At 43.1% G+C, this 19,787-nt stretch overlaps 1 protein-coding gene and 1 long non-coding RNA gene across 3 annotated transcripts in view; one reads left to right on the forward strand and one right to left on the reverse strand.

Annotated features, from left to right (window-relative positions):
- The window catches only part of LOC147172764 (mannosyl-oligosaccharide 1,2-alpha-mannosidase IA), a 135,941-nt gene that overhangs the window by 115,424 nt on the left and 730 nt on the right, over nt 1-19,787 (reverse strand). Inside the window, exons 3-4 of one of the 2 annotated variants that reach the window (XM_086077735.1) lie at nt 19,260-19,642; nt 18,308-19,162 (exon numbers count right to left, since the gene is read on the reverse strand). In XM_086077735.1, coding sequence (XP_085933861.1) covers nt 18,308-18,898 — 591 coding nt within the window. In that variant the 5' untranslated portion in view covers nt 18,899-19,162; nt 19,260-19,642. Of the gene's footprint in view, nt 1-18,307; nt 19,643-19,787 lie in introns of both variants that reach the window. The other variant, XM_086077734.1, reaches the window with a different exon arrangement.
- LOC147172765 (uncharacterized) lies at nt 1,559-19,309 on the forward strand. The gene is made up of 3 exons (XR_015095321.1): nt 1,559-1,918; nt 6,178-6,267; nt 18,144-19,309. It is a non-coding gene; the product is annotated as an uncharacterized LOC147172765 (long non-coding RNA).

The following is a 19,787-nucleotide window of genomic DNA, read 5'->3' on the forward strand; positions in this document are numbered from 1 at the left end:
TCGCTTAAAGCAATGGTAGTTATTACAAAAAACGGCCAGCAGGTGGCAGCGGAGTATAAGAGATCAGTCAGTGTTTTCAACAGGTTTGTGAATAATGATGAAACTTAACTATATGCTAATGCTAATGGCTGCAAACTAGAAACAGATACAAATATACTTTTTTTTCTGGTGGAAGAAGAGACTCTAATCTTTCTTTTGGTAGGTTCCATGTTTTTATAGCAAAATAACGGATTATTCTGTGGGCCTTGCAGAATCAGTCAAAATCCAGTAAAACTGCCAGGAGTGAAGGGGGTTGCTTCAATGAAAATGGCTGGGAGTGAATTGAGTTAATCATAAAAAAAAATATCACAATGCAATGTTTTTAATTACGTCAAAAACGAAAGCCAGCAGAACTGTTGAACCAAAGTTTTTGCCCCCCTAGATTTTCCTAACGGGTCAATTTGACCCGCAACATAACAGTAGAGTTAAGTCATGTAAATCTCTCTGCCTGTAATGTGATTAGCTGGATTTCAGCTCTCACATAAGACATTTTTTTTGCTTTTAAGTTTTTCTTTGTAATTGCCTATTAAAAACAGATTGTTGTCACGCCTAGGACACAATCATCATGTAAAACGGTCTTGACTGCAAATTAATTGGCTGCACTTTTAATGATGCTAGGATGTGCATTTCCTTCTGTCTTTCCACAAAACTCTGTTAGCCAATGGATATGAAGTATACCGGAGATTGTTGTCACACAGAGAACTCATGTCATGTAATATGTTAAAACATAACACATCCATAAAAGTGAAAAGCATTCCGCAGCTAGCTAGTCGGCGGCTAGTTTCAGATGCTAGCTTACAGTCTACTTGTCCTTCTGCACTTGCCTGGAAGTTCCATCAAAACGAAACAGGAAGTAGAAAACTACCAAAATAAAACTCCTTTCCAACTCCAAAAATTCATCTAAAGAGCACATTTTACCCCCTCCCCCAAAATACAACTTAAAAGGTATCATTGTGCAATATGTGAACCACTACACTAACGGCAATAAGTGTACCAGCGCAAAACCTCGAATGACAAATTAAACCACATTGCTTCCTGTTCTGTGCCGGTGCAAAAAGTCCAATCGTGTCGGAGTGTTCACGTCCTATTTTCAAGTGAGGCTCCCCCCATAGAGATGCTCGCTCAGCAGGATTCACACTCAGTGAAATAAAACCTTTTAGTTTGCTCTCTCGTCTCAGGCCTTCGTCTTTGTGTCATTGCAGCAACAACGAGACACGAAAGTATCGAGGATGACAAACTTTGAAATGTCATGCAGAGGGGTAAAAAAATAAAAATAAAATAAATATCTATAACAGCTCTAACTGCTCAGAAGTCAAACACGGACCCTCAGCAAGCACGCAAGAGTTGAATCATCAGAGGCAATTTCACGCTCATCTCATCTGATCGAGGTTAATCATGTGACCTTTACACTGCTGGCTGTTGGGAGGGTTGGTTGGGGGGGGGGGGGGGGGTGATGCCTTGTTTCAAGCCCACTCTAAGTTTATCTGGCATTAAAAATCCCCTGCAGGACTCGGCGCAAGGCCACCATGGAAGGATGAGAACTGCACAGCCGCAAACGCATAACACACACTCGCGCACGGAAAGGTTACAGCTGCTTAGCAGTAAACGTGACATTTCACAACATCTCGTGAGACTCCACGAGTGGGATTTACTTTTTCCTTCTTTCTTTTTTGTTGTTGTTATTTGTGAGGTTTTAGCAAGGGCCGGCGAGATAAGTCGACTAAAAATGTCTGCCTTGAAGCTCCACCAGGAACATGTTTATGCTGCCCGTCTATGTTTTTTTTGCTGACGCACGCAGTGGACAGGAAGTTGTTGAGCTCATTATAGCATGCAGGCAGCGCCACTTGTTTATTCGTCAACTATTGTTCAAGCGTCGTCTGTAAGTGACCTTTAAGACACTAGTAAATGTGTATTGTAGATATAACATCAATGTATGTGTGAAATAAATGGCTGTTCGTGTTTGTTTACCTTAAATGTTCATCGCTAGCGTGCTAATGCTAATCGCGATTGCTAACCGTTTAGCATAGGCTAATTGTGTTGGTGTTTAATAATGCATATGTACAGAAAATAATCAACAATGAGTAGTTATCAAAGGGGGGGAGGCGATTACTCGATGGAATAATCGATTTGAAAAAGATTCCTTATTGTTTACCTTAAATGTGAATCGCTAGCGCGCTAATGCTACTCGCGATTGCTAGCAGTTTAGCATATGCTAATTGTGTTGGTGTTTAATAATGCATATGAACAGAAAATAATCAATAATGAGTAGTTATCAAAGGGGAAGTGGGGGGGCAATTACTCGATGGAATAATCCATTTTAAAAAGATTCCATAGTGACAGCCCTAGTTTTAACTAACCTAGGAATCCAATTTCCTGTAAAATATGCTCATTCATTGGACGGATATCTAAAAACGGCTCGAGGTTCGAGAGTCTAAATGAACAGTTACAAATGTGGCCCAGTATTTATTTATATTTATTTATTTGTTAAATGTACGGTAAGCACTTGAATTTCCATGCATGTTGTGTTTTGGTAAAACCTCTGCAGGTCTTGAAAGTTTTTCCAAGCTTCATTCATTTTGCCACCCAACACTGTCGTACAGTTTTATGAAAGAAACGGGATTTCTGTCACATTTGAGCAGAGCTATTATGTGCCAGAAACTTCACCACTCACCATTTTTCTTCTTATTCTGCATGATTCTTATTCATAGAAATCAATTCCAGCATGTGTGTTTTGGCAGAATTTAAGAGAATGTTTTTCTTCATTACGTTTTGCCACCTGTCCCTGTCCTGCGGGTATAGTAACAATAAGGATGATTGCTGTCACATGTGGGTACAGCCATTACGTGCCAGAAGTTCCTGCACTTTTCATACCAGTTTTATTTTTCAAATTTTGTCAAAATGTGTGGCTCGTTTTTCTGTGACTTGAGTTTCTAATTTAGTCAGCATAATTAACATAACAAAATAATTTAATTGGTCGTCTTGATTAAATGTGAACATTAGAGGGACAACATTTTCCCATGGAGTAATGAGAACTTAAAATGATGGAGTTTTTTTTTCGTTTTTGCCCAGCAGCAAGGTCCGCGTTGTTACTTTCCACACAAGTGAGCGTATTGAGCCGAAGGGAGCCAACAAAGTAGAAAAACAAAACACGGCAACCAAAACAAACAAGAGCCGCGCGCGGCGTGCGATGGGAGAGCGAGCGAGGGCTCTCGATGAAGTCGAGCTGCCGCCGGAGGGGGCGGGCCGACGCCGATGACGGCCCAGTTGGCCCGATGACAGCCAAAGCCATTCAAATTCATGCCAGCGTGCCGCTTCCAAAGCGCTCGACTCGCATCCCAGTCTGGCCGACACATTCTGCTCGGACCCGCTGAAGGGGGGAGAAGAGCTGTTGCCGGGGAAACCCGAAAGCCAGATAGGCACGCAAGGAAAACGGCCAAAGATATTCGCTCAGATTTTAGGAAGAAATTCAGAGACTGTTGTTTCATGTAGACACAGCCAGTACGTGCCAGAAATTCCTGCACATTTAAATATATATATATATATATTTTTTTTTTATCACATAACTTCAGCCATGATCAGATTTTGTCTTAACAAAAAAAAAAAAAGACTGAAGTATACAGAAGATTGTTGCCACGTGACAAAAAACAGAAATTCCTGCATGCACGGTTTTGTTCAAATTTAGTCGAGCTGGGATGTTTTCCTCCGCAAGAAAAGACTTGTCTTCCTATCCTATGGTCACATAAGAAAACATTTAAAAAAATTACACTACTGTGTCACCCCAAAACATAAGACGACAGGGAATTTCTCTCATATATAGGACTAAGCCAGTACATGCCAGAAATTCCTGCATGTATGTTTATGTTTTTTTCTGTTATGTGTTTTCATGATAAAAGATTTCCTTCTGTCTTGCCGTCCAACCCCATAGCCACAGATATTTAAACATAGGGTGATTGCATGTAGACTCCGCCAGTACATACCAGAAATTCCGTCATATTTTTACACTTTTGATGTTTTTCTTGGAAAAAACACACAGCAACTCTTCATTCTGTCTCGCCACCCTACCCTATAGCCACAGATAAACAAACAGGAGATTCTCAAAAAGGAGATTGATGAAATGTGTAGGTATATAAACATAGGGAGATTGATGAAACGTGTGGGGTTCAGCCAGTACATGCCAGAAATTCCTTCATATTTTTACACTTTGATTTTCTTGGTAAAAAATAAATAAGTCTTAATTCTGTCTTGCCGCCCTACCCCATAGCCACGGGTATATAAAAACAGGGAGATTGCGGTCACGTGTAGGTTTCAGCCAGTACATGCCAGAAATTCCTTCATATTTTTACACTTTGTTTTTCTTGGTAAATAAAAAAAATAAAGACTTCATTTTGTCTTGCCACCCTACCCCATTGCCACGGATATACACACATAGGGAGATTGCTGTCACAGGTAGGCTTCAGCCAGTACATGACAGAAATTCCTGCAAGTAGATTTACACTTTGATATTCTTGGCAAATGTATTCCTTCTCTCTTGCCACCATAAGCCGAAACCACAGAAATGTAAACACCGGGAGAAATGTTGTCGTTTGTTGTAGCCAGTACGTGACAGAAATTCCTGATTCGCATAAAATCTGAAACTGATTCGTGTTACTTTTGCGCTAAGACGTCAGCTAGTACAGCAGCACCTCCGATTTTTAAAATGTTTAAATGTGTAAGCTTTTCTCCTTAACCCGGGAGACTCTTGTCACACGCAACCAATATTTGCAAGAGATTCCTGCAGCTCACATTAAAGGTGGGAAAAGACACAAACGTGATTCTTTAACAGGGCAGCGCACATTTTATATCCCCTGAATACGATTTTATTGACTTCAGTCAGCAAGACGTTGGAAGGTCCTAAATTCCCGCCTGGTTGATAAACAAGACGCATGCACAGCAACGCAAGCATGCACACTTAATTGCACGCATCTGCTCGCGTCTGGCTGTTCCGCCGCAATCAGCTCTTCGGAGCATGTTGACTGCGGGCTGCGCTAATGGAGACGACCGTCGGAGCCACCGCATTGAAAAGCTGAATCGTTACAACACATTAGATCTCCTCGGCATTCGCATGCGTCATTGTCGGGAGAGGAAAGCTAATTAGCTAAAGTAGCTAAGCGTTGAGCGCGCGGCTACAGACGGGTCAGGACCTGCCGTCGGTTAGCGGGCGGGCCAACGCTATCGATGGCCGATGCCTCGGGGAAGGCACGCGCGCGCATCCGCCTCGTCGATAACGGCGATCCATTGCCATGCCGAGCACAAACGTGACCTTTTGTCCAACAACCGCCACGCAAATTCTTCACACTTCACGGATAAAACGTAAAAGGAGCCTTTGTTAGCTTGCTAGCGCACCATGGATACTAACTTTGTATTGTAGCATAACATTTTGGGCTAAGCTAATAATAGCCTCTTTCAACAGGGGTTTAGGAACGCAGGACGAAGCCAGTAAGTGCCAGAAATTCCTGCATTCATGTTGGCTTCCCTCCATCTTGCTACACGACTTTGTATGCCGTATGAAGAATAGAGGAGATTGTTGTCAAATGTAGGACCTGCCTAATATGAGTTGAATGTATGTTTTTGCAAATATTTTTTTTATTAAAAAAAAACAACATACGACTGCGACATTCACCCTACCCTGTATGCTTTATGAAGAATACAGGTGATTGTTGTAACTAAAGGGATATAGCAGATATATTCCAGAAATTCCTGCTTTTTTGTGTGTGTGTGGGGGGGGGGGGGGGGCTGAAATCTCGCCAGGCACTTTTTGTAAAAACAAGCCTTGTATGCTGTATAAATAAAACAGAAGATTGTTGTCACACCAAGGTCATAGCCACTACATGCCAGCAATCACTGCATTTTTTTCCCTTCTGAAATCGAGTCTTGAATATTTATCTTCATAAGAAAAACACTCCGTGTCACATATAAGACAGTTTTATATGTGCAAGAAATTATGTATTTTTCAGAAATTTTAAGTTTCCGGTTTTCCAGTGTCCTTTTTCAGGGATCCATTAAAACATTTCCCTTCAACCGTTCTGGATCACACGTCACTTGTTATTTTACCTTCTGGAAGAGCTCAACCACACCTAAAGATTCTCAATTCTTCCATAGAATCCACTGATCTCCTCCTCCTCCTGATGATGTCTTTCCTGGAAAAACCCTGAACCGGTTCGGGTCTACAGGTCATTGATGGAAGCACAGGTCAGTCCAGAGAAGCTCATTAAAGCACAGCGTCTGGCCCACCTGACGGGCGGGATCCGGGGGGGGGTCCTCTCTTAACGACGGCGCCAATTTAACGGCAAGACGGATGCCTCCGCTTAGCATGTAAAACGTCTAATTGGATCATTTGCATGACTCTGATGTGGACCACACGCAACGCAAAGCCAAAGACACGAGAGAGGGTTGCGCAACCTCCGGTTTTTCTCGGTGATTATTTTTGACGGTCAAGTCAAAAGGATGGATTTTTCAATCTCATTTAAAAAATAATTGACGTTATGTACGACAATCAAAACAGTCAGTATTAAATCATATATTGTATGTTTTAAGCTTCCCTTGTTAGCAGTGGCCGCCTCATTATACCGAGTATCCAATTTAGCCTGAGAAGGTTCGAGCGCAGCGAGAAGCTGAGCGTCTCTGACATCTGCTTAAACGAAACATCGCATGTGACGCTTGACTTCCTGCCCACAGCTACCCGTTTCCTGTTCGGAAACACTTTCATCGCACGTGGTCAAACGGCAATATATTGGAGGTTCTCTCCCGGGTTCGAGGCTGCGCTCGAGCATGGTGTGCTAGGGTGTCCTTTTTTTTTTTTTTCCTTCTTTATTGTGGTCACCATTGTTTGCTTACTTTATGCACTAAAACAGGTGCTGGATATCTCGTAGGTTCTAGGCTGCACTCCATCGAGTGCGCTACCCGAGGGAAAAAGCTTTTTATTAACTTTTTGTGGCTTTAATGTGATCACTCTTCTTTGATATATTTTTTTTTAATGCACTAGCATTGACCGTGCATCTCTCTCTTTGGTTCTAGGCCACACAGGAGCATGCTGCCAATTAACCCAGTAGCATGTTCTTTGAGAAAAATAGTTTTTTTGTTTTTTTGCTCGATCTCTCTGGTTCTAGGCTACGCTCGAGCACGTTGCCATGCTCCAATAGTATGTCCTTTTACTAGAAAAAAAAAATGAGAGCCATATGTTTTTATTTATTTTTTTAGAATGCACGAATGCTGCCTCTCGATTGCTCACCAAGATTCTAGGCCTCGCTCAAGCATGCCTCCATGCTCCAGTAGTGTGTTATTTTACAAAAAAAAAAAAAATTTCAAAACATTTTGTTGTTACTTTTTCACATTTAATAAGGCTCACTTTGATGTTTTTGTTTTTTTATGCTGGCTCTCAATCTACCTTTCAGGTTTCTAGGCCACGTTCAAGCATGCTGCATTCTCCTGCGTGTTCTTTTGGACTTTTACCTTTTTATAAAATTTTGGTGCCGTTAATGTGGTCACCCCTTGTTTTGTTTTTTTGTTTTTTTTGAACAAATACGAATAAACATTGCCTCTCTCTCTCAAGTTCTAGGCCACGCTCAAGCATGTTGCTATGCTCTGGTAGCATATTTTCTTCCTAAATGTCATTTTTCGCCTTCTTTTTTGCATTATGGTGGTTGCCCTTGTACATTTTTTTTTTCCATTACAATATATTAACATTGTCTCTCGACTTCTGGCTCGTGTTCTATGCGGCACTCGAGCATGTTACGTTTTCAGGCCGTGCAAGGCCAGTGGTCTGCATGATGACTGTGTTGCGACATCAGAACAAGTGTCCTCGCTTACAGAATGCGCCGACTCTCCGGACTTCTCACTTAGCCGATGCTTTCTCTTGCTCTTGCGCTCAGATTCTAGGCCACACTCGAGCGTGCTTCCATGACCTGGTCATGTTAGTTGTTGTTATTTTTACCTATTTTGTCTTTAATGTGGTTTACGCTGACTCTGACCTTGTCGCTCAGTTTCCAGGCTGCGCTCGAGCATTCTGCCATACCCTGCCTGAAAAAGGTGTTTATTATTTCTTGCTTTTTTTTTCCCCCCCCAATGATTGTTAGCAACAACAACAAAAAATACAGATTCCCACTCTCCCCACCGCTTCTTCCCCCCGTTTGTGGCCCCCCCGCCAACAAAAGAGAGCGGCGAGGAAGAGGTTGGCCTAGATGCAAGCAGCACATTGCGCGAGCCCCCCAGCCGACGGGTCCCGACTGCTCTGCTTTTATGGCTGCCTAATTGGTCAGAAAACAACATGCATGGCTGTGCTCAATGGGCAAGTCGGCCTAAGGGGGGGAGGGCCGTGGTTTTGGGGGTGGGTGGGGGGGGGAGGCTGTCTCTGTAGCCCTCATCGTGATCTTTCTTCAGAATGTCAGCTCTGGACTTGTCTCTCGGGTTCTTGGCGATGTTGGAGCGTGACGCCCGGTTCCTGTATGACGACTGTGTTGTGGCATCACACATTTTACGCGATTGCCCTTGTAGAGCACTAAGGCCGTCTTTCGACTTCTCTCTTGGGTTCTTGGCTGCGCTTGAGCACGAGGTCAGGGTCATGACAATTAGTGCACGTGATGACTGTGTTGTGACATCAGACCACAACACTTTTGTTAAGTCTTTGACCTACAATGGACGCACCAAACCCTTTACAAGCCCTTTGGACACTCTGGCTCGGAACTCTTAGGTTCTCGGCCATGTTCGGGCATACAGTTATACCCTAGTAAAAAAAAAAAAATGATCTCCCCCCCCCTTTTATTGTATATGACAGCCTTTTGTTGTTTTTTCTTCACCCCTTTAGAATGCGCTTACATTGTCTCTTAAATCCTCTCCTGGATTCTAGGCTGCGCTTTAGCATGCTGCCAGGGTCATGGCCACTGGCGCATGTGATTACGGCGTTGTGACATCAGACCACAACACTTTTGTTAAGCAATTGACCCACAATCAAGGAAGAACCTCTTTGCAGCATTGGCGCTGGACTTGTTTTCTGAGTTCTAGGCAGCGCTCGAGCAAAAATTATGACCTTCCTGGTCGATTTTTTTTTTCTCCCAGGAGGCATTTATTGCCTTTAATTTGATCACCATTGTTTTGTTTTCTCTTTGGAATGCAACAAACCTCGTCTTTGGACTCGTCTCTTGGGTTCTAGGCTACGCTTGGGCATGCTACCGGGGACATGGCCACGAGTCTATGTGATTACTGCGATTTCAATTTCAAAGTCATTGACCTAAAGTCAAGGACGAACCCCTTTAGAATGCTGATTTGGGATTTCTCGCTCGGGTTCTAGGCCATGCTCAAACGTGCTGTTGGTTGACCTTTGACCTACAATAGAGGAGAAGCCACACCAAATACCATCTTTAATGAGGTTGCCTATTTCTTTTTGAAGAAAGGCTTTGGACTTTTTCGAGCTCGAGGCCGCGCTCGAGCACGCCGCCAAGGTCGTTGTAGTTCAACAGTCCACATGATAGACGTTACGACATCAGAACGAGACGCGATTGCTAACATTTTGACCATCACACCAATGTGGTCATCCCCGATCAAACCACACAGCATTTCTTTTCCTCCTTTCAGTGTCCTTTTTCTTCTTTTTCAGCACCAGCGCGCAAATAGCCGTTAATTACCCGAGCGCTTACGAAGGCGGTTTCAGTCATCGTTGGCTGTATTTGCTCGTTATTACAGCAATTAGGCGGCTAATGAAATGGCGGCGGTGGGCGCTCATTAGCCGGCCGTAAAGATTTTCTTCCTTCAAGGTCGGACGGCCGACAGTTGCAACGAAGGACGCGTTGGGTCGCTGTCCCGAGGCCTTTAAACGCGATTAATGGGAGCGCCAAAACTCTTGATTGGCCATCGATCCAATCGGATGCCTCGCTCGCTCACGGGACACCTTATTAGGTACTACGCACTCATTATTAGGTACACATGCTCCAGCTAATTAGGCTTTTTCCCTTTTTTTTTTTACTGTGGCGTCATTTATCTCTTCTGGTCTGGTTCGAGGCTGCGCAAGAGCACGCTGCAGTGCCCTGGTAGGGCATCAGTGTGTATAAGGGCTGAGTTGTGACATCTGACCACAACATTGTTGAACCTTTGACCTACAGTGGAGGAAGAAACCCTTTTGGCCATGTTGCCGCTTGGGTTCTAGGCCACACTCGAGCACGCTGCCGTGCCCTGGTGGCACGTTGTTTTCCTTTTTCTGTGCCTTTTTGTTATGAATATGGTCTTGCTTCATTTTTACTTTAGAGTGCACAAGAGCCAGCTTGGTACTTTTCTTATGGGTTCGAGGCAGTGCTCGAGCATGCTGCAATGCCCTAGTGGTGTGTTTTTTTTTGTTGCCATATTCACCTTTTATTTGGTCATCTTTGCTTTTTATTTTTGAACATTTGAATGCTGACTCGGTACTTTTCTCTTGCGTTCTAGGCAGTACTTTTTCATATTTTATTTAGTCATTTTTGTTTTCTTGTAACACTTTAATGCCGACTCTGGATCTTTTTCTTGGGTTCTAGGCTGTGCTCAAGCATGCCATTATCTTCTTTTCCTTTTTCTGTGTCTTTTTGTTTTTAATGTTGTTGCCACAAGAAAGCACAAGACTCGATTGTTAGCTTGGGTTCTAGGCAATACTCAAGCATGATGATTGTCGATTGTTTTTTTTCACACTTTATTTCATCCTTTTTATTTGTTTTCTTCTAGCGCTTCAATGGCTGACTGGACTTTTCTTTTTGGGGTCTAGGCTGCGCTCAAGCATGATGCCATACCACGGTAGCCAGTTGTTTTTCCTTTCCTGTGCCTTTTTCACCTTTAATTTGGTTGCCCTTGTATGTTTGTTTGGTTTCTAAAGTATGTGCTAATACACTCTCAAGTTCTAGGCGGCGCTTGACCGTTAGTCCACAACAATGTAATTAAGATTTTGACCTTTAATAGAGGAAGAACACATTTGAAATTCCTCATTGCTGGTTCTAGGCTTCTCTCTTGGGTTCTAAGCCACGCTTGAGCATGCTGTCTTCCCTGATAGTGTGTTGTTCTTCATAACCCAAAAAGTGTGAAAAAGAAAAATCCCCGATCAAACAAAATTGGCTTCATCTTCGCCCAAAGGCTGGAATGCAATCAAACGGGTTGTTTTAGAGCGTAATGGTGAGCCTTCAGACATAGGGGGGGGGGTGTGTGTAGGGGGGGGGGGATTAAGTGGTCTATGCACAATGACCCCATTATGTCAGCAAGAGACACCCCCTCTCGAGAAATTGGCTTTTGCGGGAAACTTATTGCAACATCGCAGCGTGTGGCACGGGGGAGGTTAGGGGGGGTTCGAGGTGATGAAATCTGAGCTGCACCTAGTTGCCGTGTAAAAGACTTTCTTCTTCTTTTTTTTTTTTAAGAGGAAATGACGCCAAAAAAAATGCCCTTAGGCTAGAATGGCAAGCTGCAAAGTTGGGAAACAAACAGACTGCCGGGGCCCGATTTCAAACGAGAAGTTTGAGGAGGAAACAAAAGGCAGAAGAACATCTGCAACGCGTTTCGCAGGCCTCGTCACCAGGAAAAGGCTGCGAGCTGCTTACGTTACGCAACGCTTTCAACACCCCCACCGATGGAAGACGTGGAGAAAAAACAACAACAACGCAAATGTGTTTTTCACATCGCAGAGAAAGTTGACCTTGCCGGGCGTTTTGATGAAAAACACGCACAGAGCATGAAGCCAAACAAAATGTCAAACACAAATCGAGTCACTTTAGCTTGTTCTTTGGCTTTTTGGGGGGGGGCTAATGCCATCAAAGAAGGGAAAAGTGTGAGTGATGATAACCATAGAACAGGAAATGTAAATTGCAGCCTGGGCAATACGATTCACTCATTCATATTTGTTCATTCACTCAATCATAGTAAATCAATAAAAATATGTATTCATTTAGGTTTTTTATATTATTGTACTGTTATTTTTTTTTAGTTACTGTACGGCGAAACGAGGGGGCTGAGTGGGGTGAAAAATGTTGCTTAGGCAAAAAAAAAAAAAAAAGTAAGCCAACACCCGTGTTTGTACTTCCTTTTCCTGTCCCAATGTCACCCGATGACAAACGCCTCAGGAAACGATCCGCTACACTAAGATAGCGCTTTATCAGCGAAAGCACTCGCTAATGGCTGCTGGTGTTGTTAGCTCTCGTCATGTTAAATAATAATTGGGGGGAAAAAAACTATTGTGGAAATTAATTCTGTATAATAAATGTTAACAATGAAAAATACATTTTAAAATAGGTAAGTAAATAAAATATATATTTGGCTTTTGCGTTTGGATTTTTTTTTTTTTAAACAGCTATATATTAAAGATAAATACATTTAAAATAAAATAAAATTAATTAATTAATTCAATACAATCAAATAAATATTAAAGGTGCAATGATTGATTGGCAGTTAATCAGTAATCAAATTAATCAATAATTATTTATTTTAATATATTTTAAGATTTTTTCCCCATTCAATGGAACAAAAAACAAAAAACTAAAAAAAACAGATTGTCATCATGTTTAAAAATTTGCACACAGAATTATCTGTTAAATAATTTTTAGCAAAACGAATCCGCTCCAGCCTTACATAATGTGTCATTTCATTTAGCCATCTCTTGAAGCATGGGGCTTGTGGAGTTTCAATTTATTTGCTCCAACCATACCGACCTTGAGAACCTGCTTTTAGTGAAATCAATCATTATTTTTGATAGACTTCAAATTGTCCAAATCCTCGGAATTTCAGCCTTTCAGTTTTCTGTTGTCTTCTTGGAAAGCAGATTGATTGTCATTGCGTTGAATCAAAATGAGACATTTCATTTTGCTTTGGGAAATCCAGATGAACATTTTAACCGATTTTCGGACATGTTACGGAACAAAACGGTAACCGGAATTATCAAGAAAAATTATGTTAAACCCTTTTTTGCACTGTCAATTTGAAAACAATTCTTGTTTTTGAATAAAGGTATGGGAATTTTTTTTAAATTGAAAACAATTCTTGTTTTTGAATAAAGGTATGGGATTTTTTTTTAAATATAAATACGGTTTTAAAACTTAAGAGGAAATTGTCAACAGAAAAAAAGATGAAAATGTCTTACTTTGTGATTATTTTAGCCTTTGGTATGTGCACTGTGTAAACAAACAACCTGAACGTGTTTATTTGCGTATGTGCGGGTGAGTTGGGGTCTCGCACGACACGAACAGGCAAATGTTTACCGAACGCTGTCCTCTTCTTCCATCCGATCCCGTACATACAATATTACAATATTTCCACCCACACGGACTGATTAGCTAACAACCCCCTCAAACAAGTATACACTTTGTTGCTCAGCATTCATTTGATGAGTCATGTTTGGAAAATGGCTTGTGGGAACATTTATGTTCTCAGCATGCGTTTCGGAGGAGAAAAGGCAAAGTAGGAAGTAGTGCAATTTTAAATGAAAATGAAACCTATTAGTCAGACTTTTATCTGCTAAAAACATGGAAACGAAATCACAACATTGATACGCAGATAGTCCCGTTAGAAATAAGTCATGAAACCTCCACCAGGGCACAATGTTATCCTAGTTAGCCAATGCTAATGCTAAATTAATCAGTAATTCATCACTCACTTTATGTTAGGTTTCCTTGATCAACTTAAAAGGGGAAAATCATCGACTGAGTTCTTGGTGATGCTTTTTTTTTTTTCTTTAAGTAAACGTTCTGAACTCCCTTTTCCACCCGGTATGACACCGAGCAGTAAAACGCAGAAATGAGGCAGCTTTCTGTCGACAACTTTAAACAGCAAACGAGTTGAGAGTTGCATCAGCGGCTTCCAAAACACGATTAATCGACAACCAATTAGGCATAATCAATTGTTATGATGCCTTAATATCAACAACTTCCCTTCCACTGAACAGCATGCTGCTAATCTTATTAACCTCGGGGATCACCACGTTCAGGCATGACTGTGAAACAACACGTTAATTGCACGCAGAAATGAGATTTAACGGTCAATTTCATTTTGTGAGGTGGCTGTCGATAGCGTGACAGCTTGATAAGAGAGTTCTGGCCCAACAAGACGGGCACGCTCCAGGACGCCTTGACAGAAAAAAGAAAAGAAAAAGAAAAGACGAGCGGAGATGAGTTAAGGCTTAGCAGGATCGCGGACAGCGGGGGAACAAGGGCACGAGGGAGGGCAGGGTGTTCAATTAAGCGGCCTGGATGCTCATTGCGACTGTTGAAGATGCTAGTTTTGCATATTGTGGCCATCTTTTCTATCGGGTTATACTTTGACGACCTCTTTTAACCCAGAACCGGCTTGCGCCAGAGAGAACGTCTCGTCAGCTATACTGCACTTGCCAGTTCAATAAATCAGTGAATGTGAGGCTTTGTAAAGTTCTTTGGGCACTCCAAGCATGATGTAAATAAACGGATCAGTCCACTCCATTCAGCAATTTCATCCAATCGGATTTTTCAGCTGCTTTTTTAGAGATGCAAATCGAGTCAAACGTCGATCGATGATGTAAACTCAAACTGGTGAATTTTGAATGAGAGGCAGAGCTCTAACATATAAAAATAATAATCAAATAATATTTTTTTCATTTATTCTCATTAATATAGATACTCCTTCTAAAAGTAAAAATAACATTTATTAAAAAAATAATAATAAAACAATGCCATGAATAATACATTAAAATACTTTTTTATTTTTAATAAAAAGGTGCAAACTCAAATGAAAGTTTTCATTTTTTTTTTTAATAAATCAAACAGGTAAAATACATTTAAAATGATTATGTAGCTAGTTCTGCATGAGTTAAAAAAAACAATAAAAAATAAAATGAATAATACATTAAACGCAGGTATTCAAATAAAAAAAATACATGAACAAAAAATTAAAAACATTTTTTTTAAATAAAACATTAAAAAAACTGATTTTTTTTTTTATTTCCTGGATTTTTTAATATATCAAATAAAATAAAAACAAAAAAATATAATTTAGTTAAATGTATTTGAAAAAAAAAACATTCAATAAAGTACTACGTGCTGTTGACAAGGCTCCCAAATGAACTTTCATCGGTGCTTATTCTTCCTGATAAGAGAGTGAACACAAACACAACCAAACGCAGTGTATGTACGTTTCACTGTTTGTGTTTCAAACACACTCTCGCAGGACAACGAACGAGGGCCCGAAGGCTTGTAAGCAGTCCAGCATTAAACCATTTAAAACTCATGGCAAACAATGTTAACTGTCACACGAGTAGTATCAAATCAACCACTAATGTCGTGACAAGCTAAGGCTAGCTAGCGCAGGAAGCTAAGCTAATCTTAAGTGCTTCTTCTAACAAATTGACTCCAAGGCCAATCACAGAAGATCCAAACCAGACTTTGGCAGACACTTTCAGGAAAAGTTTCAAACTTCAAGATCCTATTGGACATCACAGGACAACCAACAGGAAGTAATTAAATACTATAGTTTCTCTTCATACTAGCAAATGACCAGCTAACTGCACAATAGCCGTTTGGTAGCCAATGGCGTCTAATAGCTAAGTGGCTAATGTAAAATTGCATGTATAGGCAACAGCCTTAAGCAGAAGACGCCGCAATATGAGACCATTAACTTAAATAGTCACTAATTCAAATCAAACTTGTGTTCGTAGTAGATGGCCACTTCAAAACAAAATGGCAGACTTCCTGTGCCTTTTTGGCGATACTTCTTAAGACTTTTTTTGTGGGTTTACTCATGATAGACATCCACCCATAACTACCAAACTTCATTTTGTTAAATCAGGAATAGTTCTTTGGAAGCAATCAGACCAAATCTGCAGGACAAGTTGCTTTTCTTTTTTTTTAAAGACTCCTGGAACTGACCAAAATGACCCTAAAATGCCTTCTTTCAAAGCAAAATGACAAATTTACTCATGATAGACATGCTTGTACCAAATGTCATGTTCCTAGTTAGTTTTTAAGTATGACCGAGTCCTCAAAAAAGCAATTTATTTGACTGAAGAATAATCACGACCGAAACGAAAGGAGTAAAAACGTTGCGATTTGCACACTACACAAAGTTGTGCATGTAAGCAAGCAGTGTGATTTTCAAAGGGGGCTAAAATCACAAAAAAGAAAAGAAAAAAAAAAGTTGGCAACAGAAGCGCAGCGGTAGAAAAATCACTTTAGCCTCAGATGACCGGAGCCAGCGGCTGAACAAAAAAACTTGTGTCCAGCTCAGGGGTAAAGTCACGCTGACATTTTATGTGCAAAGGAGAAGCTATGAGTCACAGAGAGGTCGGCACACGCGAGAAGGGGGAGGCGGTGCGGGGCTTACCCGCTGCCATCCGCCGACACCTCGGCTATCACGCCGCCCCGTCCCCGCCGGCCTAGAGAGGCGGGAGAGGGTGTCAGGCGGAGAAAGTCGGGTTTTATCCAAGTCACGAGGCTACGCGGCGGCCAATAGCGGCCCTCAAACAAGCAAATTTGACACAACCCCCACCAGACCCTCGCTCGGCTTTGAGTAGGTGCTGATGTGGAGTCATTCAGGGTCCAGTTCTGGCCCTCAGGGTACCATCTACTCCAATCCAGTCTATCGGGACAATTATTGCTAATTGCCCGTACCTTTTCAGGGCCCCATGATAGGGGGTAACACTCGGGTGTCCCTCAAGGTACGTTACACATCCATGTACTTATTTGAGCTTAAATTGTTACTCTGGAGTCATTCAGGGTCAAGTTCAACCCCTCAGGGTACCATCTAGTCCATAGGCATAATTATTGCTAATTTCCCGTAGCTTTTTCAGGGCCCCATGATAGAGAGAGAACACTAGGGTGTCCCTCAAGGTACGTTACATATCCATGTACTTATTTGGGCTTAAATAGTTATTCTGGAGTCATTCAGGGTCCAGTTCTGCCCCTCAGGGTACCATCTACTCCAATCTAGTCTATAGGGACAATTATAAATAATTGCCCGTACCTTTTTCAGGGCCCCATGATAGAGAGCGCACAGTAGTGTGTTCCTCAAGGTACGTTACATATCGATGTACCCATTTGGGCTCAAATGGTTACTCTGGAGTCATTCAGGGTCAAGTTCTACCCATCAGGGTACCATCTAGTCCATAGGGATAATTATTGCTAACTGCAGTAGGGGTCAATTTTGATCTTGAAGGTTACAAGCCTGATCTAGACCACAGGGGGGAAATATTGGTACCGCTAATTGTTGTTCTAGTGCACAACGAGATTAATCAGGGTCCTTCAAAGTACATCACAAACATATGTTGCCCACAGGACGTATTATGAACGTTTCGGTCCCTAAGAGCAAAATCAACACCAATCGAGACAATAAGGATTATTCTTGCTGATTGTTTTTGAATGATGTACTTTCATTGTGAAAAATAGGGCCATCATTGGGGTCAAGATAAACATTTACATCTTTTCCAGGGCCCGATGAGCTAAAGTTATGTTCCCAAACTGTCAAGGGTACCAAAGTAGAACCTTTTAAGGGTCTCACAGCACAGCAGTGACAAGACGACTGTCAATAGAGGCATAGTAGCGGTCTGGGTCAGTCCCGAAGGGTACAATTGGTACAAGAGCACAGGGTGAATTATTGGAAACCCATTCATCCATTCACAAGCATACAATATAATACACATCCATGATGCCCGCGGGATTAACTATTGGACTCCATGTTAACTGAGCCCAAATATGTACAGTTATGGTCCCTAAAGTAAGACCAAGGGCACCACCGACCTCTCAGGTCACCATCCCAGTCATAAGGTATAGCAATGCAGTTTTTGGAGAGTCCAAAGAACGACGAAAAGCACCCCCCAAACTCCAAAAGCAGTAGCAGTGTTCGAAATACAGTAGAGTAGGAATCAACGGTCCAAAGACGGAACCTCTGATATCAGATACGCGTTATTTGGATTTTTGCCAGAGTGTCAGTAGCTTTGATCATTTGCTGGCAAGAATCCAGTGTTGCTTCTAAAAGTAAGACCTTAATGGGCCCCCCCTATAAAATACAAAAAGGCAATCTGGGATGTTTTAACTGTGGGAGGGTTAGCACACATTAGCACATTAGCACAGCCCGTTGTGATCTTTCAGAGACTGTTATCTCTCTTGCAGCTCCAATATTGGACGTGCAAACAGGAATCGGCGGCGGATGGCTTAAAGTCTTTTGCGGCCCACGGATTCCACAAAAGACATCCTCCGTCTCAACGGGGATGTAATTACTCATTTTGTTTTTCCAGTTGTTTTGACATCTCGCGAAGACAAACATCGACTCTTACCTCTTTGACTTTCTCCCGCCGCTTGTCTGTCTGAGGGTCCCCGGGCTTGCCGCCGTCCCTGCCGAGAGGCGGCTTCAGCAGACACCTCCGGAACATCTTGTAGGTGAACGAGGCACCCGAGTCAAGCGACGAGGCTTTCTCCGACCCCGGGGTCAGCACCTCCTGAGCCTTCCCGCCGGCCAGGCGCTCCTCAGTGGCCTCGTAGGATGTGGGCGTCTTTCGGGTCTGACCCTTAAGCTTGGCGGGACCCCCTCCTCCCCCTCCACCTCCGCTGGTCCCGCCACCGACCGCGACGACGACTCCGCTCTCCCCCTTGGTGGACGTCACCCCTCGCGGGTGCTCCTGGTCTCGGGGCCTCTTGGTGCGCTCGCCCGCGTCGTTTTCCGCCGCGCCGGAACCCGCCGCCGTCGCCGGCTGGTTCTCGCTCTTGGATAGGAAGATGCGCTTCAGCCTCACAGAGTCCGGCAGGAAGAAGAGCGCCCCGAAGCAAAGGGTCACTAAGCCCGACAGGAAGAGCAAGAAGACAAACTTCTGTGATAGCCGAAGACCCATGCCCGACGCAGACACGCCGGGCAACTTTCGGAACACCATCTGGAACAACTTCTTCCGCCTCGTCTTCTGTTCAGGAGTCTTTCAGATGTTTTTTTTTGTTTTTTTCTTTCTCCCCTCCTCACAGCTGGTTGGCAGCGCACAAGGCCTGGCTTCCAGGCAACACTTGAGCTTTTTTAGCAATGAGCTGGCAACACAAGCCCGCCGCCCCGGGCTCTCTTTAGTGACGGGCTGCAGCGTCTCTGGTGCATGCTACCGGCGTTTTTTTTTTTTTCTTTTTCCCTGCAAGCTTCTCTTTCGTTTGCTCTAATAAAACACAAGCAGAGGAGACGTGGGCAAAGTTGTGTGCAGATGCATGATGCACGCGCGCGCGCGAGCGCACGGCTGTCAATAACAAACCCACATCGGTGTATAATCCCTCCACGATGGCATAAATCCAGCGGTACCATCCGATTTCACGGAAAAGGTTGGGGCGGCGGGGGAAGTGGGGGGGGGGGGCGCCTCCTCCTGCTCGTCAAGCCGCTCGTCGCTCGCCTTCTCCGGCGTCAACACGCCGCGGCGGGCTGGTAAGGAACGAACGAAATGACGGAAGAAAGGCTGCTTTTTCACGTCACGCGCCAAGTTATACGTCTCGATGAAGAGGGGAGAAAAAATAAGGAAAAATATCCGAACGTTTCCACGGGGTCTCCGGGTGAAGGGGCGGGGGTCGCGCCGCTACTCTTATAGCCGCCTCAGCCGCGCCTCGCTCGGCTCTCTCGCGCCGTGTGTGCCGCCGCGGAGGTCCGCCTGGAGGATGTGGAGCAAACACACTGTACAAGCCCAGGTAGTGCAGCGGCAGAGAGAGCGAGAGAGAGAGAGAGAGAGAGAGAGAGAGAGAGAGAGAGAGAGAGAGAGAGAGAGAGAGAGAGAGAGAGAGAGAGAGAGAGAGAGA

This window comes from Leptonotus elevatus, chromosome 6, assembly GCF_054856555.1.
Source record: "Leptonotus elevatus isolate MCC_2025b chromosome 6, RoL_Lele_1.0, whole genome shotgun sequence".
Classification (NCBI taxonomy): domain Eukaryota; kingdom Metazoa; phylum Chordata; class Actinopteri; order Syngnathiformes; family Syngnathidae; genus Leptonotus; species Leptonotus elevatus.